Genomic DNA, 26,807 nt, shown 5'->3' with positions numbered 1-26,807 from the left:
CCTTGATTGGTATTCTAGACCTAGGCTCTACTTTGGCTATGGCTGGCTCTCCTCTTTTCTTGACCTCAACTGTCACTGCTTGTCTGGGCTTCTGTTTGCCTATGGCTGTTCCCTGTGTGTGAAATGACCACCCTGATGCCTTAACTGGAAGCCTGGACTTGGGCTGCTTCACTTCACTTTCTTTAACTGTTTCGCTGTTCTGTTCCTGCACTTCACTGCTGCTGTGTACATGCACTCTGTCTTCTAAATCCCTACAGCACAGTGTTTCTATCCTGCTAGCTTTCTGAAGAGTGGGTTCAGAGGAGGACTGCAGATTAAACACCACACTACCACACTGAATGTAGTTGGCCTGAACACTGGAGGACTCGAGGTTATTGTTGTTGTTGCAGTTTTCCGAAGGGTAATCTCTTCTCTCGAACTTGGGTTCAGTGTGTCTGCTAGACTGACTCTCTGTACACTGATCTGCTACACTTATATATTCTGGCACCATCTGACCCTCTGATATCTCAGCTTTACAATCGGTGAGATCCCCTGAGTCTTTTCTCACAGTAATCGAAGCAGCTATGCCCATCTTAATAGGAGTGCGTAATTTGGAGTCAACCTTAGAGGCTGTGATTGTGCATGAGGAGGCAGTCTCAGCTATGGCTTCACAGATGAGGGCACCAGTACCAGTATAGCCAGTGTCACTGCCAGGCTGTGCAGGACTGCATTTTGTTGTTGTTGCTGCTGGTGGTGATGTTGGTGTAGTGCTGCTGTCTGTGGTGGTATCTATAACTTTCACTTTCCCATCTATTGTGGCCCTTTCCCCTGTTTTTGACTGAGAGGAAATTACCCCCAGGATCTTGCCCCCTCTCCCCTTTTCCCCTGTTTTAGGGTCAGAGGAATGCTCACCAATCTGGAAAAACTGAAGCCTCTCTTCAACAAAGTCCCGCTTGCTCATGTCAATAGCACCACTGCGGGTCATCTCAAACATCTTCCCTTCGTGGAATGGGAAGGGATTAGGCTCACTAGTCGGTGTGCTCTCATCAGTCGGAGTTCGAGCAGGGGTTGTGTCAGGTGTTGTAGCCTGTGATTTGTCTTCCACTGATAAACCAAAGGGCTTGGTGTCTTCCTCTTTTGTTTTGGACTCAAAAACTCCCTCATTATCACCCCCTTTAGTGGACCAGGGGTCAAAGTCCAGGCCTTTGGTAGCAACAGTTTTAAAGGTTGAATTAAGCTCCTCTTCAAGTTGGTAGCCAAAGTAGGTTTCTCCAAACACCTGCCTATCTGGATGTCTTCCTTCGAGGGTATAATCTTTTTTATCTCCACTGTTTTTCACTGAAGATGTGTTGGTTTTAGTCTTTCCATTATCCCCCCCTTCCTCACATTTCTCTTCCTCTATCACTTCAAGCTTGGACTGACAAAATGAAAGGTCAGTTGATTTTCCATCATTAGACAGACTTGAAGTTTTAGGGTCCTCACTGAGGCCATCATCCTCATCCTGAAGGTCATACCCATCTAAAGAGTCTATTTCAGTTGCATCTGTGTCATGGGAGAACTCAGCAGTGGTTGCTATGGAGCAGTCAGTGATTGACTGGTCATTGCCATTTTGTTCAAAGTCAGTATCCTCCCCCTTTACTACACCATCGATCCCAGACTCCTTATTATTTCCATTTTTCTCAGGTCTTTTGGGTTTTGGCTGTTTCTCTCCCTCCTCTTTCATTTTGAAAGTGTACTTTTTGGCAGGGATGGGATGGAAGACAGACTCATCATCACTAGAGTCGCTGTTTTCAGCACCTGGGGGAATAGGAGATGGAGGCTGGACCCTGATGACCGGCTCAGCCAAGAGGTGCCTATCATGCTCCTCTTGGAGATTCACTTCCATCATCACTGTGTCTGCCTCAGAACAAGCACATGACCCCCTTTTCTCAGGATCAGACTGCTCTGCCTCTAAAGGAGGAGGAGGTGGAAACTCTATGTAAGCCACTCTCTTCTCCTTTGACTTCTGTTTCTGTGTATCCTGTTTTTTACTCTGATTCTCTGAGGAAGCTGACTTCAGTTTTTCATTTGATGGCTCCTTGTAGACAGAGGTCTTTCCTTCTTCCTCTTCAGACTCCTCTGGGATAGGGCTTGGCATGCCAGACATGAAGCCTATCACAGAGTCTGGTGTTCTTGAAGTCAGACTCATGTCCTCTGAGTTGGGGGTCTCAGGGGTAACAGGACTTTTCCCAGAACTGTCCATGAAAGTCACTTGTTCTAAAGTGTCATCTTCTGGACTTCCTTGAGGAGATGGCAACTGCTTTTGTTTGACAGTGTAAAATGCACCCCTTGTCTCATGCACTGTCCTGCTCTCATGGCTTACTACTTTTTTGTATGTTCCCAGCTGCCCCGAGGCTGTTTCTTTCTCATACTGTTTTCCAACTTGGATACTAACATAGACAGGTAAGGGTTTAATATCTTTGAAACCCTCTGTGACAACTACAGGAGTTACTTGATCCAAATACTCTACTCTGTCACTGTCAACACCATTACACACTACATTTGACTGGCTACCGCCTGATGAGTCTGTGGATTTTTCTATTGATGATCCACAAGTAGACTTATTGGATTCAGAGCTACTGTGTAACCGATTTCTAGCTAAAGTAGGTATATGAGAACCTGCCCTCTCATACGGTTCAACAGAGGCATCGAAGTTTATAGAGGTGGATTTGTGATTTTCTGTGAAATTAAATGGCTTTCTTACAGGAATTTGTGATTCCGAGTTTTTTTTTAGACTATCATTACCATTTGGATTTTCTCTGACAACAAATTCGGTGTAGATTATTTTCTTGGTTGTTTCTTGTCTTTGGGAATCGCTATTGTTGCCATCTTTCTTAGAATCATGGACTAAAGAATGGGATAGTTTTGGAGATTTGGGTTTATAGCTTTCATATCCTTGGCTCTCCCATGTTTTGAAAATCTTTTTTTCCTCCTGATCTTTCCCACTGGTCTCATGTTTGGGTGAAAGCTTATTTGATTCATTATCTAGACATCTCCTTTGGTGTCCTGGACTGTCTGGTGTTTTTGGAATATTTGAACCACCGAACATCTGATACACAGGTAGCTTAGTTTCCTGCAGTTTCCTGATAGGAGGATTTGAATTTTGGCCACTTTGAGGACTCCTGTCTTGCCTTTGAGCCTCTTGCTCAAACTTTTGCCTCACTGCACTAACTTTTGAGGAGGATATTTGGAAAGCTTTAGGACTTTCACCTGTGCTTCCCTGTGATTTGCCATTTTCTTTTTTTCTTTGGTCAGAATCACTGCACTGCAACAATACTCTCCTCTCTGGACTGCTGGGTAAGCTGGCACATTTCCTATCACTGGAGTTAAACCTGTCTCTAAGCCTTTCTTTACTCCATTCTTCCCCACTACCCTCATATCTATAAGCTGACCTCTCTGGACTGCTATGCGTAGAACTTGGCCCTGATCGTGATTCTCTGAAGTCTGGTCTGCGAGACTTCTTCTCTGGAGACGAAAGCTCATTGTTGAGTTTTTCTGTTTTATCACGAAAGAACTGAGATACCTCACTGAGTTTTTCCTCTGCCTCCTTTACAGTCCTGTCCACTCTGTCCTCATACACAAGCTGTTCTCTGTCCTTTCTCTGTGTGTCATCTGGCACACGCATCCAAACAGACTGCTTTGGGCTACCAGGCTCAGAAGAATACTGCAAAAGTGTCAATTTGTCAAAATTATCATCAACATTGGCCATTCTTCCAGATTTGTCAAACACATTTCGTGATGCCCTAAAGGCATACTCTGTCCTTGGCCCAACTGATCTACCCTCACTGTGACTGCTTCTGTCTGGTGAATGGAAACGAGACTTATCTCTCAGGTATTCCTCTGTGTCTGAATGAGAATGGTCAAACTTTTCAGAGAGTAGCATTTTCTCAGCAAAATTATAGGATTCTCCCCTAAGTTCTGATGATTCATCCTCATTGTACTCTACAGATTGCTGGCTAAGTAGCTTAAGTGTTTTATAAGAGTCATCTGCCATTAGTTGGGCTGAACTAGGGCGACTGTCTTCCTCTTGTGAAATGGGTGTGTTCACCCTGGGGGAGTCAAGGTACACTGGAAGTGATCCCTCAGGCTCCTCCTCTTCCTGTCTATTGCCTGGGTAGTAATACATTTCCTTCTCTGCATGGTTTTTTGTCTCTCTGATGATGACCTCTGTTGGTTCCGTTTTGTTTCCCTTTTCAATGTGAACCTCAATTATTCTTTCAATCTTAGGTTTGGAGTTGATGTCCTCAAGGACTCTTTGTGATGTTTCCTCATCCCCAGTCTTATGTTCAAAAAGTCCTGCTAGCTCTCTAGAAGGGTCTTTGCCTAACTGAAAAGCCTTCATTATGTCATGCACAGACATAGTTTCTTCACACCTATCTGATGCTGGTTCTTTGCCAGATGATTTGTGGTACACCATCCTGGTAGTAGTAGTGATGTGAGTCTCCTCCTTTACCCTCATCCCTTTCCCAATTGGATCCTCATCAGGGCTAACTGTTATCGAGTAGCATTTATTCTGTTCTGGAGTTGATGTAGACTGATTCATATGCCCTTTAGATACAGAATCGATGTATCTGGGAGGGTGTATATCCTCCATTGCATGTTGCTTGTTATCCTCTGAGGGGTCATAGCTTGTGATGACATGGACAACCTCAGTCCTAGTCTCAGTGATCACTGGGGGAACTGGAATATCCTGAAAAAGGGCCTTGGGGCCTGTGCCTTCTGCACTCTGAGGGGCAGAAGGTGTCCTTTCACTCCTGGTCTCAAAGCCACTGTCTGAGAGGGGGCTTTTATCCTGTTCATGGGAAATATCATCAGGGGATTCTAGGACAGTGTCGGCTCCAAAAAGCGCATCTGCTATTTTGCTGATTTCTTTGTCTGAACTTGAAGTGCGCATGCTTGTTGGAGGCATTTTGAGCTTATGTTCCTGAACTGCAATTGTGGGCTTTAGGACACGTTTCTGCTTCTCCTTGCCCTCTCCTTCTCTCTTGAGCTCATCTGTTTTATGCTTTGTTTCGTGCATTTTGGAGAAAGAGCTGCTTCCAACATCACTGGACAGGTAGTCAACCACTTTTGAGAGATTGAAGTCTCTGTCTGGTATTGCTTTTGATTTGGCTTGAGGAACCACAGTCTCATATCTAGGTGGATAGCTCCAGTTGCTTGGCGGTTGTTCAACTTGTACTTTAGAGAAATGTATGTCATCCAAAGAACTCCTTGCCAGGGAAACTCTACCATCCTTCACAGCATCTTTAGTAAGGATTTCGCTCACTTTAACCAAATCTTGCTTTACTTTCTCTACAATCCTATATGGCTCTTCATCCTCTATCTTAGCCTCTTTGGGGGAATCAGATGGAAATCCTTTATTGCCTGTGGAATTTGGGTCTGTCTGCAAAATGGCTGACATTCGTATCAAGTCCTCTTTCATTTCAGCTACATCCTTCAGAATCTCTTGGCTGGATGACAGTGGTGATGTGGTGTTTGATTTCACACCCGCAACTGAGCATTCACCTCTGCAGGCCCTGTCTTCCGTGGTGACAGAAGGGCAGCAGCTGATTTAGACACCTCAGGTAGCTTTTTAAACTGGGGCTCTGGTAGCACATTAATAACAGAGTACACTGGAACAGTCACTGTACTGCACGTTACAGCAGTGGTGACATTGGGAGGAGATCTTAGAGAGGCATAAAGGGAACTTGAAGCTGATGATCTAATGGACTGATATGAGGAGGATGCAGAAGAGGACAAGGACTTCAAGGTGCCATAGCCTGCAGAACATGAATTAAATGTTTTTTCCACCTCATCAAAGGCTGCATTGACACTTGTAGTCGCAGCATTGGTGGTTGCTTGAATTCTCTCTTGCAGACTGCTTGTAAGAAGAGATGTTGGGGGTGATGAGCAGTACTGTGTAGGTGATACAGTTCCATTGATTAGAGCTGCAGCACTTGGAGAGGTGTTGGATTTAAGTGGTGATGAAAGAGAGGAAAATGGGTTTCTTGCTGGGCCCGTGGCATCTGAAGCAAAGGAACGCACAGAAGAAAGACCAGGGACTGTTTTTATGGGCGAGGAGGAAGATGTTGTGCCACTAGAGCCCCCCAAAACCATCTTGTATGGCAGGGGTGAACTGAACATATTCAAAGAAGATTTGGGAGATGTTGGTGGGGTCAGGTTGCTGCCAATGGATGTTCTCTCAAGAAGAGGGCTTCCTCCTCCAGAGACAGTTATAGGGGAGGTCCTAGCAGACAATGCTGTCAGTCCTTTCATGGATATAGGGTCTGGGTTGCCTTTGCCTTGTGAGGCCAGGGGACTGGGGGTGACCTGGATTGGGTACTGGGCTTGCTGGACTAGAGTTTTTATAGGAGAGGAGATGGTTCTGTAAGATCGGATGGGAGAGGCCATGTCACTAACTGACTTAACAGAAGAAGCAGGTGATCCAGGTATGTTGGTCTTGATGGGGGAGGCAGAGTTGATGGACCAGACAGACTTTAATGGAGAGGCAGAGGGCGTGTTGGATGACGAACTGGAGAGGGAGCCAAACCCAGATTTGGCTTGGCCAGGGCCGGCAACAGGAACAGGCGACCACGTCTGATAAGATCTCGTTGAAAAGACAGGTTTGTGAGGGTAGCTAGAAGGCTGTGTTCTCGGAGAGCTTCGATCAGTTGTTTCTTAAACAATAATTTAAACCAAAAGCAATAAGGAAATTAACATAAAATGTAACGTAAAATAATTCAAAATAAAACATAAAAACCAGAAAGAGAAATTTTTGTCAGTCAGAAACGGCATTACTCAGCAGTAAGACAAAATTTTACACATGAAATGTAAGAGAGGTCCCTATTTAAAAACTCAGGATGACATGACAAGTCTAAAATCAGTGACTCATGACAATATACACCAGATAAAGAATGGAGCATGTATAGGAGCAAAATGCTTGACATAGCAGTGACAAAAAAAGATATAAAGGAAAAAAAATTGATGCAGTTCCATTGACTTTTGATGTGCTTAATCTATTCGCCTCCTTGCAACAGTGCCTTTACTGAACATGCTAGACTGACGTTTATCTTTTCATTTGGTTGATTTTCAATGCAAGATGACTCCACAAGTGTATTATCAATAAAAAATATCATTTTACTTGTTCATGGCTTAAAATACAAGGTTGCACTTTACAAAACAACAGTAAAATCAGCCATTCATGCCATAAAGTCCCGTACACACTGTTATATTTGAATGGTCTCTGGTTTCCATTTCATCAACATTTCTCAAGTCATACGTATGGATATATTTCAAATTTTATAAAGTCATTGTTAATATCATTAAAAAAAAATTGTAATGGAGTAATAAAGCACAAACATAACGTAAGAATTTGCATGTCCTAACAATAAAAAAGCTGCATGAAAGCTGCCCAAAAATACACAGCAATTGCATGGAAAAGTGTCTCTGGCTTTGGAGGAAGTGTGCAAGCGTTACTTTTTTCACTGATGCATTGAAAACTATGCCAGTATTTTGTAAATGCAAAAATGTAATGCTTGCTCTATAGCGCAATCTCACTCTAGGAAAATGAAGTTAATGTAAAGTGCAACCTGTTACATTAATATACACAACTGCACACAATCATAAAGGCAATAAGAGTTAAATGGCCACTGAAAGAATGAGAACAATTCAAAAGAATATTTTTATTCAACATGAATTGGAATTTTTTTGTTCAAATGATAAATGAACAGACAGACATTGATTCCAAGTGTTTCCACAAATGCAAAGTAACATAACATTTGAAACAGACTTTTTGTCAACATGGGTTGGGAAAGCAAAGCAAAACACACAGTAAACCATGCAAATGTTTGACAGGTGACAGCTGAGTGAAGTGTGCGTCAGGTGATGAGAATAAATGACTGATGAACACGTTTTGTCAGGTAGATCTCTTTTTATACTAAGGGCATATGGAAAAATGTACACTGTATAAAGGGATGTTTAGGCACTACAATGGATTAAAATTACATAAATATCTAAAATCAATAAAATGTTCATGTAACAATGGGCAACTCACTCGCTGCTGGGTCGGTCAAATAGCTGTAGCGCTTACGCAAAGCTAAGGAGGCAAAGGTATGACGTCGTTCTGGCTTTTCATTCTGAAACAAACAAAAAAGAACAAAAGGTGCTTTAACATAAAAAATATGGTGAAATGTGGCTCTTAATCTATAAAAATTAAGTGTTAATAATTAGGTTAACTTGTCAATTTAGATACTGCAGTGCATGGAAACTCCTGTTTTTAGTTAGTCAGTACATGCTGTTAGTACTGGATCAAGAGGCACTGCAGGTGTAGAAAGTAATGGACTGTTTCACTGCATCTCTTCACTTGCTGCATTTCTCAATGTCACTGCAATGAAATAACTACTGCTCTTCTGTACAGTCTTCTCCAGGTAACTAGTTAAATGTCCTGTTATGATGAAGAAGACATCCCCAGATCAGCATCAAATGTGGTGAAGGTAAACCCCAAATACAACAAAACAGTGACTAAGTGGACAAATGAGTTAGGGTTTCACCTTTAGCTGAAAAAAGATACCATAATCCTGTGTGAAACCTCCTATGAGTTAATAGTAAGGAGGGAAACATGGTGATTTCCTGTTGAAAATGTATGAAACGGAAAACAGAGATGAAAAACAAGCCAAGGTGTGGTACCGCAGTTGGCACCACTGGTTTTGGGATGAAGACAAGAATAAACAAATCCTAGCCAATTAAAGCAATTAGCATTTACACTCATGCACTACATGTGGTCACTTCAGCAATGATGTAGCTGTGTTTAAAAAAAAGTGCAATTAGAAGCATTTATCAAAGGCCAATACTGTACAGAGACAAAATATCTGCGGCACACATATTCACTACAGAGGCTGCGGTAAAGCAAACAGAAAGGATGACAAAGAAGAAGCAGTTCCATGTGATGATGAAGAATCTGTTTACCTCATCATCAGGATCAGACTCCATATCCTGTGGTATTCCAAGATGCATTGCAGGAGAGTAGAGAGATGACAGAATGGAGAGCAGGGACGTTATAGTGAGCAGGGAGACAGAAATAAAATTCAGGGGATGAAAATGGAGAAGCAAAAACAACAAAAGGCATCAGAAAAAAATCTAAGGGATTAATAAACATAAACAGCAAAAAACAAAAGCAAATAATTACAGTTTATTGTGATCAATCAACACCACACCAAACAAACAAATGAGAAGTGTCATTTTTTTGGCATAATTGTAATGCACCCACAGTGAGCCAGCAACAGAACAAAGCACAGTGCACATGTGTGGCTGCTGTGTATGTTGTGGGGTCTTATGACTGGCACAGGCTTTAACACAAATAAAAGACAAGAGCAGCAGGCAGTCATTTCTAGAACAAACGAATGTCAATGGCTCCTCTTGATCTCAGGACAACACTACTTTCTGTTTTTCAGCTTTATTTACATGTAGATGATATGACATGCCCTAAAAGGACAAATGTTCAGACATGGTGATCCTACCTTCTTGTGGGTTGGCAGTGTGATATTCAAATTGCATATGGCAGTTTGTGAAAGTCCTTTAGTGGTTTTTGGCTCTCTCAGGAAGGAGAGGCGACCACATGGCTCCTGGCCCATATCTCTAATCTGTAGAAGACAGCACAAAGATTGCATCACGTTGAATTTCAAAAAAATGACTCTTCAAATTGAAAAAAAAAAAACATTTTTTTTTTTCAAAAAGTTTTCTTCGCTTTTTTGCAAGGTCATAGTTTTCCTTGCTAAACCTTTTACACACATATAGACTGTTAGCACAGTCTGCACACAATGGTGTTCTATGGATAATGAATGTCAGCTAATTAGGAGAGGATATTAATTTATAACATAATTTAATCAACAAAGTACATTTACATAGGGCACCAAGTGAATTAAATTAAATACACATACAGTAAGTAAGTGCAGTAAGTGCCAGCAGAGAGAAATGACAATATGCTATACCTTCATGTTGAAAGGAAGTCTGTTTTCCTTGAAGGAGTAGAAGTTAAAAACCAATTGCTGGCCACTCTTTGTGAGAGGGGACAGGTTGCCATAGCAATCCACATAGATAGGTTTGCCCTCGAGAACCTACAAAAGTCCATTGACCAAAAATGTAATTTCATGGCTAGAACGCATTCTGGAGAAGAAGTTGATGAAACTGATATTGCACTGCATTTCAAGAACATATAACATTTATTCACTTGTCAATTTGTTCTTTATTAAACTCTCTTATTGATGTACAGTTGTTGAAAGCTCACACAAACACACCTCTATATCCTTGCTCCGGGCCACTTCCTCAAAGTTCTCCTGCTGCTCGAGGGTCTTGTCCACCTTATCATCTGTCATGCAAAAGCAACGCAGTCGAGCTTCGACAGCATCATTCATCTTGGCAAATACCACAAACTTGGCCAAGTATGGCACGCAGATCAGCTCCCGGTATAACTGAGACGCTAGACTCACCGTCTCAGGAATCTGGTGACAGTCTGCGAGCCAGAACCTGTTAAGGAGAGATCACAAAGAGGGGAGGGAGGAAAAACACAAAAATGAAAATGACAATAGCTGGAAGGCAACCAGAGAAACAATCTGCCTAATATAAGGATGATTTACAACAACCTAAAGTTGGGAAATGCACAATGCACATTTAAGCCATTTTTGTGACAAACATTTCAAAAGGCTGCGACACTGTAGTGTCAATTGTTATTTCTCTGAAGGATAAACATGACACATAGAAGCCGTGTAGCAATGTAGTTATAACACCACCCTTGTACTGTGTTAATATCAGACTATCAGATATCAGATATCAACAGATTAATGTAACACTGTACCGCTTATCTAAATGTATATGAAAGTGTAACCCTGTTAAAATACATGGCCACAGAAAAAATGTCACTGTGTGTATATGCCCGTGTGTGTGTGTCTCACCTGGCCGACACATTTGTGGTGAAGGAGACGCAATCAGTAACAAAGGACAGTGGTGTAGTTCCTGTGATGTCCTCCCACTGAGCAGGGGATGTCCCTCCTGAATACAACAGGGGCCAAAAGATCACAATTCTTGTTATCTTCTCAGTTCTACATTTTCTCTCTATTGACCACTGGCTTTTGACACCATCAATTCATAGTGAGTCTGAGACACCAACTCTGTTTCAATAAATGGATGAACAACTATGTTCAGTATCAATAATGAATGAACATTTATTATAATAAGGATACAAAGACTGTCAAACTAAACTCACAGCTAATCCTCCAGTGACAATCTGGATAGAGGTCTTGCATCTACGTATCTTGCCCAGAAGTCTACTTGCCTGTGATGCTGCATAGCAGACGCAGGCAGGGTGTAGAGTCGCCTCGGTGGCCGCTGGGATGGCCTTCTGCCGATCTAGGTGGTACTGGGATCGTCATAGTGATTGGCTTGTGGAACTTCCTCCTCCTGGGCTCTACAGTAACAATGGGGCTAAAGGTGGCTCTGTTCCCAAGAACAGCCCTCACCATGTCATCTGGCACAGGCTGGGCCTAAACAGAAACAGTGGATGGCCAAAATAAATAAAACTGAGAAAAAAGATACAGATTCAGTGCTTGCTTACTGAATAAACTTCTAAGAAATGCTCTGTCAAACTTCCTAATAAAATAATTGGGCCAGGCATGTCAGGCAGACTCAAATATTCCACCAAAAATGGTCAGGTATAAACCAATAATATGTCCGTGGACAGTATTTACAATACAAAAAGCAGAGTGGTGAACTAAATTCTGAGCCAGTCCAAGCAGCACAGCTGTACCTGTAGGCCAACACGAATCCTCTTGGTGAGTGCCCCCTGTGGGAAAGAGGCCTGGACCATGGGTACAGTGCTGCTGGACAGCACACCTCCGTCAGGACCCATGTGGTTAGACTCCTGCTTAATCCGTGACACCACAGCAAAATACTGAGGAAAATCTCTGGTGACAATGCGGCAGATGCGCTTCTTCTCTAACTCAGCAGGGCTATCCAGCTCTGTGACAGAAAATATGACTTTTATAAATTTGATTTTAAGTCATTTAATGGTTGTTTTTTTTCTTAAAATCTGACTCTGAAATGCATTTATATATAAGGTACTAGTGGAGCATGACATTTTGGTCATTACCGCAAAGTGAACACCTTGAAAAAAAAAAAAAAAAGTAGTTTATTTCACTGTTATTCACTCAGTCATACTGTGGACTAACCCACTTTGCAGTCTCATTGGTTAAAGTTGGTTCATACTGGATAAGCTTTGCTTTACCTTCATCCATCTCAGTAAGCAGGTCAGCCAGGTCTTCTGGTCTGGCATCAGACTGGTGCTCCTTCCATGTGTCACCATTGTCACTCCTCAACACAATCAGTTCCCTCTCTTTTCCCCGCATGGAACCAAAATGAGGGATCTCCACAATCACAGGGCTGAAAGAGTACAACACAATAGGCAGAGCACCAGAAAGGTTTCTTTGGTTAAGCAATAATTGCTGTTTAACTAGCTACAATATGTAAGATATCCACAGAAAAAGCAAGTCCCAAAAATCCTACCCGAGGAACTGAGCCCCGGCCGGTCCGACCTCCACCAGCCGGCTGACGAGGCCCTCTCCTTCCACCATGGGTGGGGGATAGGCCAGCTTGTGCTTTTTGGCCAGACGACAAGTGATGCGTGTGGGCGCCGTGCACTTCCTGGGAGGAATGATGATGCGCATCCCATTGTGGCTCATGGAACCACCTCGAGCATCCACCATGAAACTAACCAAGAACCTAGAAGATGATAAAAAGCAATGTTAGAGGAGATAAAGACATCGACCGAAAGAAAGATTGACAGAAGCTATACCACGGACACAAGTGAGGAGGGCGGTTCCCATGCTGTGATCACCGTACACTCAACCAAAGTAAGGAAATTGAGAAAATAACAAAAGCAAGAGAGCAAAAAACCAAATGATAGAAAGAAGAAGAGAGATGCTTAGAGATCTGAGCATTGGCAGCTTTCTCCTTCACCTGCCTCAATTTCGAACATTTACTGTAACACTGTCTGAAACTAAACAAGGATACAGATTGTTTAGTTTCCAGTTTTGAGGCTGAAAGAAAGATCGGTGCCAGAGTTTCAGTTCCTCTAAAGAAGCATTCACTGATCAAATATTAAACACCTGCACAGATGTTTCACCAAGATAGGGTTAGTGGAATTAAAATGTAATGTGTCCCATTATTCAAATTAAGAGCACAGTTTGGCATCCTTTAATGTACTTGACAAATAAAGGTGAGGATAGAGTAGGGTACAGGCATAAAAAACAATGTTTATGCACAGTCCTTATTGCTCAAATATGGCTCTTTTTCACTATATTTGTTGTGTTATGTATTATATAGCTGCTTTTTTCTGACTATACTGTATGTTGAAAACAGCAGAATCCCTGTAAACTTTTGAGGGAGATTACTTATTAATGTGCACCATGAGACAGAGAAATGACACATCAGTGAAAGACTCCAAAACATGTTGACTACACACATCTAATATCTAGGCAGTGCAAATGAAGCACCAGACCACATGGATGAGATGTGCATGAACTAGAGGAGTATGGGAAGCTAAGTAAAGAAAAGAGCGATGAGGTGAGAGGAAGTCAGAGGTGAAGGAGCGGCATCATGAGTGAAAGCCATGAACTCAGTCACCTGGAGTCATACTGAGGGAGCGGGGAGGAGAAGCTGCAAAATAAACACATGGAGACAATGGAGGAGGCAAACCCCCAGAACCTAGTTTTAGTTTCATGTTTCATAACCACTGTTGGGATCTGTAATAACTACAGAGGATGAAAGAATGATTAAAAACTACAAGGGTGGAAAATCAAGGGAAAAAGAAATCATAAGACAATGAGGGCAAAACTAAAATGAAGAAAATAAAAACACAGACAAAGACAAAAGGTGTAATCATGACTCAAAAATAGAAAGAAAGGCTCAAAACTGGACACGACAGATCCCAGTAATTAATTTCTGAGCATAACACCAAAGAAAATATGCATGTGTTTTGTTCTTATTTAGAGCAGATCTTAATTTATATTGCCATATATTCAAAGTATGTGAATGGTACGAAAACACTCTTATCAGTTTATTCAAATGAAACACTGCAGCATGAGCTCACACAGAGCCAGCGCTTTGTTTCTGCGGTGATAGAAATAGAGCAGGTCAGTGACACATGGGAGGGGGGGGGTGCTTTTAGATTTCTGGCATGACATGGAAGCTTTAGAGGATGAACTGTGTGTTTTGTTGATGAAATGTGATGAGTAGTACAGTAGCACTGCAGAAATCCCACGGCCCTGCACCTTGTCTGCATCAGTGCTGCAGGGTTTACTGAATATCGACTGTCAGGAGGAGAACAAAGGACAACAATACGACAGTTTTATGAAATAAGTACTGTATATAAAATGTGTCAGTTTTGTGATAGTTGCGTGGATGCAATTTGTGTCTGCATACACACACTGAGCTTGTGCATGTACTATATCTATGTATACATATGCTGGTAAACATATACTGACTGATCTTACCCAGAGTGAATGGGGCTGGACACAGTGTTGTGGCTGTGGTCCATGGTGTCTGGAGTCCAGCTGTAGCGCCGCATACACTCCGAGCTGTAGTCTTTGGTCACAGCCAGGTGCTGGAGGAAGAGGATTCAAAGATACAGGTGAAGAGAGGAGGAGACAAGACAGAGAACAAAAAGATTTGAAAGCAGAGTATAGGATGATAGAGAGTGAGGTGAAAACAAAAATAGGAAATGAAGCAGCAGTGAAAAGGAAAAGGGTTGAGATGGAGGAGATGGGAAAGATGGGCATAAATCAGAGAAAAACAGAATGATGGGCACATTTGGAATAATAGTAAATGGGAGGAAGACTGCACAGTAAGAAGACAGTAGAGCTCATTATGAATCACTGCATGGACATAACGATTCACAATGATCCTCACTTTTTTCATAACCTTTGAGCCTTGCATAATATGGAGCAATAAGCTGATAAAATCTACAGCTTCTTGACTAATATTCCAACACGGGCCACGATTATCCACATTCTGACCACAATCATGACAAAAAGACAATAAATTTCACTGTAAATGTGGAAATACACAAAATGTGCTATAATCAAGATGCTTAAAAAACAGCATTTGGAAATCAGCTTTAAAACATCATGTATGGCACCACCAAATCATGAGAACTTGTATACACTGTAAGTAGCACGGGAATTGTCATGATTCGGTTCCGCTGTTTCCGGTCAGGCTTTTATTTTCACATCACTTCCTGTTTTGTTTCACCTCAGTTTTGGCCCTTTTATTTAATCATCATTAGTTCACCTGTTCCTTATTGTTTGCACCTGTTTTTCGTTTCCTTTTAGGCAGCGTCCTCCCACAGGACGCTGCCAGATTGTTCTAGACCCCAGCTCTGACTTTCCAGCATTCATATCTTGCCTGATTCTCCGTTTCTGACCTCCGATACTGTTTTGTTTGACTACCGTTTTTTGCCTGTGCCCTTCTAGTTCTGATTGCCTGCAGTATACCGACCTCTGAGCTATTTCCCTTGACTACCCGAATCTGGATCTCCTGGCTATTCCTGTCTACCGGCGCCGACCCTGGATTGTTTGATTGACCTGATTTAGCTTCTCGGACTTTGTATCGTTTACCTGGTTGTTCCTAGTAAAAAATCTTCTGTTATATCGTTCGTCTGGTCTTATAATTGAGTCCACCACACAACACCACACAATGGTTCATTAACTAAATACTGACCAACGCAAATGAATGAGATGAGAATGGCATAGACCCAAAACAAACAAATATACCCAGATCAAAACCACTGACTGAAAAAGAACAAAACTGATGAATGAGTCAGGCATTCATGAAGACTTTATTGTACCTTAGTGAGTGGGTCAACCAAGTAGGAAATGTCTTTACAGACACTCTGAAGCTTAAAGGAGAGAAGGGACAGTTCAGAGTCACACTAAGGACACTGTGTGTTCCAAATAAATCAATGTATGATGCTTAGCTTTGCTGAAGGATTCAGTTATCACCAAAGAAAACACGAGCTTATCTCTGTCAAGATGAGATGGTCCTATTATGTAGGTGTTTTAATTCAGACAACTCCACTACAGATTGTAATAATGGAGCAGATACAGTATAATGGCAAAGAAATGAGTCACAAAGGAGAGTCTCATGTATGTTTTTAGGAAGATATGAGTATTTTTAATAGGAATCTGTCTTGCAGATCATTATTATAAGCAGAAAATAGTTGCTTATTTTAATGATATGATTTAATGATCACTTTATTTGGCCAAGTATCTTATACACACAAGGAATTAGTCTCCGGTACAGAACCGAGGCAGCCATCCTCAGTGCCAACTCACACACACCCTGATGGTGTTGCTGTCCTTGCAGGGTGCTGCTCTGGCCATCGGGGGGAACTTAGGGTTCAGTGTCTTGCCCAAGGAGACTTTGAACTTTGGACTGCAGGCACTGTGAATCAAACCTCCAACCTTCCGGCCACAGCCACCCCCTCCAAAAAAAAAAAACCATCAGACACCACTGAGGGTTGAACCCTACAGCCCACGGACAGTAGGAAATGTATTTTGTAAAGTAAGAGAGTTGAGCTAAGTGTATGTTTTGGCCAAATCAGGGGTGATGTCATTGAAATTCTAGGGTAGATTACTAATACTGTTTATGACATAAGAGGTTAATGGTTTCTGTTTTGCTCCTGACCACCAAACCAAGCACTGGACAGGCAGAACAAGCTCTGCAGAGCACTGTGGTTTTCCATGAGAAAGCAAACAGGGGCCTCCCAAAGCCCTTAGGTTTGAATAAACTCTTCATCAAGGTGCTACACACTCCACCTTCAGCACTCAACTTCTGTTATCAGTAAAAACACTCTGACCCCTGCTTTACCCAGCCTGTGTTTTCACCAGGTCACTGACAGAAAGAACGAAAACAGAAACGGTGTAAAAGACAATAAGAGAGCCACCAGGGAATCTGATGAACAAGACACAATAAAACTTGAAAAACAGAGAGTTGTAAGGAAAAAGTGAACAGAGACAAAGAGAGAAAAAAAAAGTTGAATATAGAGGGTGAAAAAGAAATTGTAGTGAAAAGAAACAAAAGATAACGAGAACAACAAACCCATCTTACCGTATCCTTTGTGGGGGCCAGGACCTCTTCAATCATCATACTGTCTCGTGCGAACGAGCTCCGGTTGAGTGTGTGGGACCTATCCGAACTGAAGGAGCGGAGGCTACATGTTACCACGCAAGCCAGCGCCGCGGGCAACAACAATTCATGGGCAAGGGGAAACAACATAAAGCAAAAAGCAAGGAATCCATTACTATATGCAACCTCCAGGGAGCCAGGTTTCTACTTATTGGACAAGGGAATCCAATAGTAACAAGTGGAAAATAGACAGAGATGGAAGAGGACTAGGATAAGATACTACAGTAGGTTATGGAAATGAGAGTGAGGTCAGTGTGTTTGCATTAAGAGATAGAGCGAAAGAGGAAGAGGAGAAGACAGACGGCCATTGTCATCATTCCTATATGAAGGTGTGGTTAGTGTACATCATGAACACTAATTGTGTAATTTTGTATGTTTGTGCAATATACAGGGTTTTTGCAAAACGACACACCCCCAGTGGCAAAGCCAACAACCCTGCGCCTTATTTCCTCAGCATGTATACTGTACGTGTGCACTGATGTTCTATGTGTGAGAGTGCAGAGGTGGGAGAGTGGGTGAGTGAGGGGGAGGAAATGCAGAGCTCAGTGTGTTTGAACGAGCACACTATTCAGCAAAGAGAGAAGCCCTTTATTCAGCACAGCCTGACTACCCTACCATCAAAGTTACCAAGCAACAACACTGTATGGCCTGAACTAACTCGCTGGCATGACACTGTGGCACAATCCCCCGACCCTCCACCTCCTCCACACTCCATTATTTGCAGTTGCCTCCTCATTCTTATTGTCCATCTTCCTCTCCTCCCTAAACATCTGTGATTTTTGCCCATTCTCTTGGTTGATGCTGTCACAACATCTCTTCTCCTCTACTCGCTTTATTGAACAGTTTCTAGTCATTCAGTGGTAGTCTCATTTAACTTTTTTCTGCCTTGCTGCTTTCCTCTTCTGTCGCCTTCCTTCCTCTTCCCATACCACTCATTCCTCAGTCCGCCTTGCTGTCAACTACACTTTCACAATTTGTTTTTCCTGTCTATGGTACTGTCCAATGGTCCTCTGTTTTAAGGAATGCATCTGTGCGCACTCTAGGAAACAATTGTTCCAGTTATTGTGCATCCATGTGATTGTGTGTGCATAAATGGATCTGTGTATGTGTGACCTATTCTCAATGCATATGGGGGATTTCTAAATGCTGGACCAAAATTCTAGAGCAATCTCAAGCCACAAAGTTTCCATCTCTGCAAACCATGATTTAACATACAGAATCATCCTGATTAATGCTGGGATATCTCCAATTACTAATATGTAATAGGTTGAACTTAAGGGCTGGAATAAACTGATGGTTTTTATCCCTGGAAGTTACACTTGGTGGCACAACAAAAATACAGATGAAGTGCCACATAAGAACAAGCTACATCCAAAAGTTAGGGGATTAGTCTGCACAACAAAACTGAAGATAACTTTGTACCAAACACAAGTATTTTCTCATTTCCAGCAAGACAGCCTCTTTCCACACCTACAGCAGGATTTTTTTTTTGTTGTTAAGAAAAAAATAAGCTGCAATATAATAAGTTAAAACAGGGTGATGATCTCAACATACAACACGTGACAGCAACAGTGTGACAAGTATGCTACCACAAACAGAGAAACAGCAACACTGGATGACGCCAATGCACAGTGGGTGACGTGTGGTTTGGGTTAGAGGGTTTATGGGGTTCTTGTTAAACAGTAGTTCAGGGATCACAGTGGAAGGACACCATTCACAGCTAATGTTGCCTATTACTACTACAGACACTACTTTTTTCTTACCTGATTCTAGGGCTAGAATGAGCGACAGTGTGCAGGAAAACAAGGAAAAGAACAAAACAGAAGAGTGAAAAGCAAAGCACTTTGTAGACATTCAAGCATGATGTGGTTTTCTTTTTTTCCATATGACATTGATGCTATGCTTTTGCATGGTTGCACGCTACGGGTGGACACAAATTTCTTGGTTAGCATGGGTGTGTGTTTGTTCATATGCAGCCCAGTCAAAGAAGCAAAACATGCAATGTCGATGTCATAAACAGAAAGGTAAGGGAAAGAACAAAACTTGTTCGGCATCAAATATTCAATAATAATAAAATAGTTTCGATTATTTCACAGCATTACATTCACACACCTGCAAAAAGACATGTCAGCACTTTTAAAATCCATTTGAGCTGTTCTGTTGCTGCATTTATATTAACACATAAATGGCTGTTACAAAACAATAACTCTGACTTTACCTACAGCAGACTTTTTTAAGCATAAACAGTAAATCAAAGACAGTAACACTACTCCTTAATGTGCATTTTAATTAGACTAAAGAAAATAAAGGCCTGAAAATAATTCAAAATCCAATATCCTGAATGTGGTCACCAACCTCTTCCATTTTCTTATAACTGCAATATTTTAAAATGTAACAATTAACATAACATTTGTGAACGGTGCCAAAAGTCTTTCCAGTATCAACTCACAAGCTTGTTTCCGTAGAATCTCTCCATTTATTTCAGTATTTTCCTTGTTTTGAGGTGGCCTGCTGATGTAAGCACTTCCTGTCACAGTCAGTGATGTTGTTTTTATCAATCCAAACATCACAATGCATCTGCTGTCTGTCAGTGGGGCTACAATACGCTCTGGGGCTAAACAACACTTGCCCTGTGTGACGCTTATGTGTTTTCACTGGTGCCTGCCAGTTTTCCACCACACACTTTGTCCATTATTTGAACCTGTCATTAGGCCTGTGTATCCTCAAGTGCAACTGTTCACTGAGAGGATCCAAGTCCAGAGACACTGCTTATATCTCTACGGGACATTTGTAATATTTGCCTGGGTTTAAAGGAGGCCACACAAAACGCTGAATCATTTTGTCAGGTTGAATAATTAGATGGCAATTGTCCAGCTGCTTTGTCCAGCTGCTTTATCTGGTGATTTGTATTATTCTGTGTGCATGACTGTTGGAGGGACTACATTATCCTGCATACTCCATTTTAGTAGTAGTTCACAGCACAACACCAGTCATGATTTTAATACTGTATGTAATTTAAAAAGAAAAAAAGACAAGTGCTTACCTGGCTGAACGGGCTCCTATGCTGAATCCCATGTACCCCTCCTGAGGCAGAGAGTCATCTCCCAGCTCTTTTAGATCCTGAGGCCGCAGGTATTTGTCTGTATCCCCGGTCATCGCATCATCTCCTGGTGGAAGGATGAAATCATAAAATCCTCCTGTTAACTTCAAATCCTAATGGCACAAAGGCGATGCGACACCAGGAAAATAAAACAAGCCCTCACTACCGAAATCAGTCTCACTTATTTGATTATGGTACTTAGAGGAGGCCTTGAATAATTTATCAGCACCACTGTCGTTAAACCCAGCATACCTCATTGAAACTGCGCAGCGCACTGCAACTTTTCTTTTTGTCTATTTATTTTGCTGTTACACAACAACCACAACAACAACATGAATTCAACTGGAACGCAGAGCAGCGCCGGCGCGCAGCTGTTCTGCGGTCAGACAGTAACAGTTTCGGAGAAAATGCCATCAGAAGCAGCAGAAAAGCCACTTTGCGGTATATCTGGAGCTCTCCGGCAAAGCCAAGCGCAGCTCCTTTCCCAGCACCCAGACACAGAGCGGAGCAAGGGGTTAAACAGCTACCAAAGCCTGCGCGCAATAAGCAGAAAGTGCAGATCCGCAGCGCACCTCGATCGGCGGACCGGTGGACGATGACACGCCGGTCAATGAAGCCGGCAGAGCGGCGACAGTGTTTCTCCTTCTCCCTCATGTCCAGTTCTGTCCTGCCTGCAACACTCTCCTCCTTCACCGCAGCCCCTCCCCCTACCTCCAAGACTGCCGCACTCCGATCACACAGCAGCACGTTAGATGGCAATATGAGTAGGCATGTCCGGTGTTTTATTTCAAAATAAAACCTGCGAGGAGATGGTTTTTGTTCCTTAAACTCAAAGAAAATAGGCTACTGACTGGCCACTACCTGAACCCCCCCTCGGCCAAAAGCAATCTGGTTATCTACACAGTTCACATACCGAAGAACTTACTGAGACCCTTTGTACTTAAGTAAAAGAAATAGGCCTACCACGGTGCACAAGTAAAAGTCTTGGAATCAAAAGTATTAACACAAAATATACTTATACCAAAAGAACTCACAATGCAGAATGTCACCTTTCCCATTATTAGATCATCACCACTGATGCATTTCTGTGCGCGTCACTTTAATGTACGGCTGGTAAAGATGGAGTTAGTTTTTCTCAGTTACAAGTGGATGTCAGAGCACAATATTGAATCTGATGCCTTCCTCTCACCCTTATTATAAAACAAAATAATTTACCACTTTTGCCATCAATGTTCAAAGCTTTAGTTATTCACCCAAGAAAAATAAAACGTTATTATAAACTCAAGATCTGTTGCACAGCTGTATTTTTTGAGATGCATGGTGTGTTTTTATTCTGATGCCACATTTCACAACGTCCTCTGTTTTGTAACCGGTTTCTTTCTAACTTGACAAGTGGAAAACAATCGGCTCCCCGCTGCTGTAGTAATATATCACCGTCCTGTTCAGGCTCAAATCCTATCATGAACCACACGCATAAACACACACCTGTTGAACCTGAAGCATCGTCTGGGTCACAAGGCCATCTAACACACACACGCTCTCTCTCTCTCTCCCTCTCACTCTTTGTGTCCCTTTCTATCGCTCACACAATAAAAAAACGAAAACGACTAAAAACCTAAATGTCCAGAAAAATCTAAATGCTTTGGGGACTGCCATGCATCTTCTCTCTCTCTCTCTCACACACGCTCTCTCTCTCTCTCCCTCTCACTCTTTGTGTCCCTTTCTATCGCTCACACAATAAAAAAACGAAAACGACTAAAAACCTAAATGTCCAGAAAAATCAAAAGGCTTTGGGGACTGCCATGCATCTTTACTATTCACTGGTAGACAACTAAAACCATTAAATGAAGACTGAAAGCATTTTACATCGGCTGTCACATCATGCCACTGTCTTACTTTTCAGTCTTGGTCCATTTATACATCGCAGCAAACCTCTTGACGCAGAAACTTCCTTTGGTGCTTTAGCAACTTACCTTTGTCTAACGCAGCCATATTTATTCCTGAGTATATGTCTAAAACAATGTTTCCAGGAGGAAAAGTAAATCCAAAGCGAAGTGAAGAATACCAAATAGTCCACCAAGTGCTTCTTGTGCTAATGGAAAATGTTGACCTCTCATCACCCCACGCACTTAACTCCACCGAGACCAACTTGCAAGTTTGCTGCTGGTGCGCACTTCTCTGATGCCTTCTCTCCGCAAAGAAATAAAACTCGTACTCTTCAAAATGTTTACGTCTCCTCGCAAAACAGGCCACATTGCTGAGCAGAAACAGTAAAAGTCCGAGCCCCCAAACATCGACGACCACAAAGGGGTTAATTCTCCTGCAGCCGGATCAAAAACAACTCATCTCATTGGGTTTGAAGAGAGTCTCGGTGCGCTCCTGGCTCAACAGCATCCATAACACACTCAGCTGTAGAGCTTCAGCAGTGGCCGCGCTTGTGTTTACTGCTCTGTGGAGAGTCACAGTCAGCTGACAGTGTAGTCTGAGGAAACGTAGGTGTAGGAGACAGCAACGAGGAGGATAAGAAAACACCCATCCTGCTTTTTCTTCCACCACGCATTTAGGGAGTCTGACTGCATGTCAAACTGGGAGCTAAAGTAATGAGAAAATAGTCATATCACGCATGGGTTTGATCGATTTTAAAATTCTTGAGCAACTCTTCTAGTTCCTCCTTCCACATAGGGTACACAATGACTAAGACTTGCACAAGGATAAGTACATTTAGTTTAATTATGCAAGAGATTTTTGACAGTTAAAGACCCAGAATGTAACACCAGCTGCAGCAATACTGTCCTCTCAGGCCAGTGCTGAGGGAATTATGGAGATACTTTACAATGTGATGACAGCAGAGCTTCTACATAAAGACTGTACAGCTAGTGGCTATAGTAGTCTGGAGAAAGCATGAAAGGAGGATGTGAATATATAGAGAGACCATAAACACACAACAGCCAGAGACCAGGAGTGACCTGTCACACTCACTCTAACCCTATGGATTGACAGGATTAGCTTCCTCTACATGAGATTAAAGGGAGATGTGGAAACTCTTTACTCCTTTCTTCACACCCACAGCAAAAACAAAACATCCTACAAAGATGAAGACGTGCAGACCCGAAGATGAAGCCAATCTAGTGTTTGGGGAAAATGAATATTCAAGGCTGCACTGCACAAGTATGGTGCAGATGAATTATGCACATTCAGTGTGCATTCAGTATAATCTGTTTGTTTGCTACATGAGTCCTTCTATTTGTAGGCATCAAACAAGCCACTGGACTTGCAAAGACACAGGAATAAAGTTATATAAAATGGACCATATGAGGTTTGGCAGTGGAGATTTCACTCTATAAATATAGAATATTCTAATTTGGAATAAAGTCTGTGCTGCATAACTATCAATGTGCTCATGACCCTTTGCAGATACTTTTACTTCTTTTCTGCCTACAAATACACACTGAATTATCATGCAGCTAAAGTACAGCCTCATTCTCTATCACCTGATATCTGTGTGTACGTAACTTGTTGAGTCTAAGTGTATCACTTGACATAGGAACTCCACACGCCACGGCTGTTCCCTAAGCAACAGTCCATGAACAAACTCATCAATTTTACAGGCCTGCTGGCTCTGTGCTTCCAAAACAAACGAGAGGACCAACATGAGCAAGCATGAAGCAATGAGCCTTGGACTATAAACTTGTGAGTGCTATGTGGCTCTGCAGTGCTACAGCTGCTATTCTACTGCTAATTGTGATATTACTCATGTTATACAATTTGCTAAGGGTTTATGTACAGTACGATAAGATTACTTCCTTGAATGTATGCATGCATGTTTCTCCAGAGTCTGTGATCAGAATTATAAAGTGTATCACATTGGCCTTGTTTTCGTTTCTTACAGCAACTCCTTTAAAAAATTACAGGGTAGAAGTGAGGATGACAGAAAGTGTATTTGATTAGAAGCAGCATGAGGTGTATGGTTTAAGCAGTTAAAAATAACAAATGTGTTTTGAAGTAACGATGAAAATAACATTAGCAGAGTCAGTCTGTGAAGAGAAACAGAACACTTAAACCTGCCAGAAAATCCAGATCAGATTCAATGTTAAAACTTTAAGGTTTGCTGAATTTCTTGGACAAAATGAAATGGAACCAGATGAGACTTTATTCTGCCTGATGAGAGCAGGTTAAGATTTACACTGAATAAAACAAAAGCAAACCTCACACAAATACATTAAACACTGTCTGACCTTTCTATCAGTTCTTGAAATGAGAATAATTTGATTCACAGGACATTAAACTGCATGATAACTGCATTCATAACTACAGCAATCTGTGTGTATTGTAGCCATACTGTATCCCAGTAAGTTTGCCCACTGATTTACCCCTGAAATCCCACAGCAAAGTGACAAATAGTAGTATAGCAAAGGTTTGATGCTTAGCTCTTCAACCAGGCAGGTGAGTTCTGCTGAAGCGCGTTATATTAATGGAAAACAAACAAACAACACCCCAGTGAAGACAGACTGATGACAAATACCTTCATCAACATCTGAAAAAGACTCCTCTTGGAGAATTTCTGGAACATTGGCCTGGACTGTGTGAGTTGGATATACATACATTGCACCACGCGGAGCGGCAGCAAGTTACAGCAGCTGTGTCCTCATTGTGTTCTTTTCCATGTTTTTATGAAGTCCTGTTTGTATGTGTCTGTTCTTATGGTGTTATGTTGGTTGTTCTCTATTGCTGCTGTAACACAGTAATTTCCCCACTGTGGGATCAATAGAGTACCTACTCTACTCGATACAGTGAGACATGCACATGTTAATGACAATGACATCACAAATCACAAGTCTGTGAAAATCTTGCAATGTACTGATGTTCAAGTCAAACAAGTATAAATGAATCTAATTTTAGTACTCAATGGATGAAAATGAACAGAATCAAGTTTTAGCATTTTTCACATACCTTCGTCGTCGGACATGTCGAGGAACTCATTCATGGTCTCTGGGACGTTGATCTTGTGTTTTTCGGATGCAGTCTGCAAGCAGATGGGCAATTGAACAACTCAGAACAATAGTATAAAATATGCTCTGGATAAATCCCTGAAACTTTAAACCAGTTCCAAATAGAAATCTCTGAATTACAATAAATGAATACATGTATAAATTCTATAACAGCACAACAGCAGAGACCTCTGCACAGCCAATAGTCAAGAATACAAAGCACTAGGGAAATGAAGTGATCTTTAAGTTACATCACTGCAGACAGAGACAGTACTGACACTTTGCTGCTGATAGTACAGGAAGCTTAATGACCTCTCTGTCCCCCCTTACCTTCCTGTCAGCTCTTCATCATCTTACCGCCACTCTTTCTTTCCACTTTCTCACTCTTCTCCCTCCTTCAGTTCAGTACAATTCAATTTAATTTTATTTGTATAGCGCCAAATCACAACACAGGACACTTTACAAAGTAAGGTCTTGGCCTTACTATTAATATTATTATAGAGGAAAAACCCAGCAAATCCCCCTTGAGCAAGCACTTGGCATCAGTTGGGAGGAAAAACGTCCTTTAACGGAAGAAACCTTTGACAGACCGCAGCTCTTGGTGAGCGGATAGAGGAGAGAGAAAAGAAGAAAAACAAGACACAACCAGACACATACAGTATGTGTATCAGATCAATGGTAGTGACCTGGGCTACTTGAGGAGAAACCCTAAACTGACTCCACAAAACACAAACAGTGACGACAAGTTCACTGAGAACTTTTCTCAAGCTAGTTTTAAATAAATTTTTATCATTTTGTTAAGAAATTTTAAATATAAATCAGTGGCTTCTTGGAAAGTAAGAAATCAATTTTAAAACAAGTAAAAGATGCCAATGATGTATTAAATGACTAAAACATGCAAAACAATTGCATTGCACTGAATATTTAAACTGACAATGATGGAGTTGCACTTTTAAAATGTTTTTACACTGTGTCATATTTTCTGGGAAGTAAAAAAAGATAAAATCAGTGATTAGCATGCTAACTTCATCAAGTCTTATTCATTCATTATACTGGCCTGTTTCTGGTGTCCAAGGTACAAAACATATTGACAAGAATGAAATTAGTTTGGAATGTACTGTTGATGGAATAAGGCCTGCAAGCATGTCATCCTAAGAGATGCTCCTGAGAAGAAGGCGGTGTCTCACCGTAGCGGTCAGGTTTTCATCCGTTATCGGCCTCAGTGTGTCCACCACAGAGATGTATCCAAGACGATGGGCGATGGATAGGGCAGTGTTCCCATTCTGACCAGTGACAGACCAACAGGAAGTTATTCACAGTAGGCGCACAGAAAACACAAAAAGCATTCAGAGCGTCAGTTCTGTTGGTGAGTGTGTGTGTTTGTGCGCTGACCACGGTGAGCTCGTTGGCAGAGGCCCCGTGCTGAAGCAGCAGGTTGATGATGTGGGTGTGGCCCTGCTGAGCTGCTTGGTGTAGAGCAGTGTATCCGT

General features: G+C 41.9%; 1 protein-coding gene across 1 annotated transcript in view; it reads right to left on the bottom strand.

Moving 5' to 3' along the window:
* LOC109959636 (ankyrin-3-like) overlaps positions 1 to 26,807 on the bottom strand; it is a 79,097-nt gene that overhangs the window by 11,925 nt on the left and 40,365 nt on the right. The window contains exons 20-35 of the mRNA XM_020599162.1: positions 26,710 to 26,807; positions 26,505 to 26,600; positions 25,280 to 25,352; positions 24,852 to 24,908; positions 20,273 to 20,396; positions 17,152 to 17,254; positions 14,538 to 14,647; positions 12,550 to 12,765; positions 12,272 to 12,426; positions 11,795 to 12,006; positions 11,324 to 11,531; positions 10,944 to 11,040; positions 10,290 to 10,518; positions 9,984 to 10,109; positions 9,513 to 9,635; positions 8,051 to 8,132 (exon numbers count right to left, since the gene is read on the bottom strand). Of these exons, the coding sequence (XP_020454818.1) occupies positions 8,051 to 8,132; positions 9,513 to 9,635; positions 9,984 to 10,109; positions 10,290 to 10,518; positions 10,944 to 11,040; positions 11,324 to 11,531; positions 11,795 to 12,006; positions 12,272 to 12,426; positions 12,550 to 12,765; positions 14,538 to 14,647; positions 17,152 to 17,254; positions 20,273 to 20,396; positions 24,852 to 24,908; positions 25,280 to 25,352; positions 26,505 to 26,600; positions 26,710 to 26,807 (2,109 nt within the window). The remainder of the gene's footprint in view (positions 1 to 8,050; positions 8,133 to 9,512; positions 9,636 to 9,983; positions 10,110 to 10,289; positions 10,519 to 10,943; positions 11,041 to 11,323; positions 11,532 to 11,794; positions 12,007 to 12,271; positions 12,427 to 12,549; positions 12,766 to 14,537; positions 14,648 to 17,151; positions 17,255 to 20,272; positions 20,397 to 24,851; positions 24,909 to 25,279; positions 25,353 to 26,504; positions 26,601 to 26,709) is intronic.

Source organism: Monopterus albus, unplaced genomic scaffold (genome assembly GCF_001952655.1).
Source record: "Monopterus albus unplaced genomic scaffold, M_albus_1.0 scaffold3.1, whole genome shotgun sequence".
NCBI classification, from domain to species: Eukaryota; Metazoa; Chordata; class Actinopteri; order Synbranchiformes; family Synbranchidae; genus Monopterus; species Monopterus albus.
The sequence above is the reverse complement of the archived record's forward strand: the minus strand, read 5'-3'. Positions and strand labels throughout refer to the sequence as shown.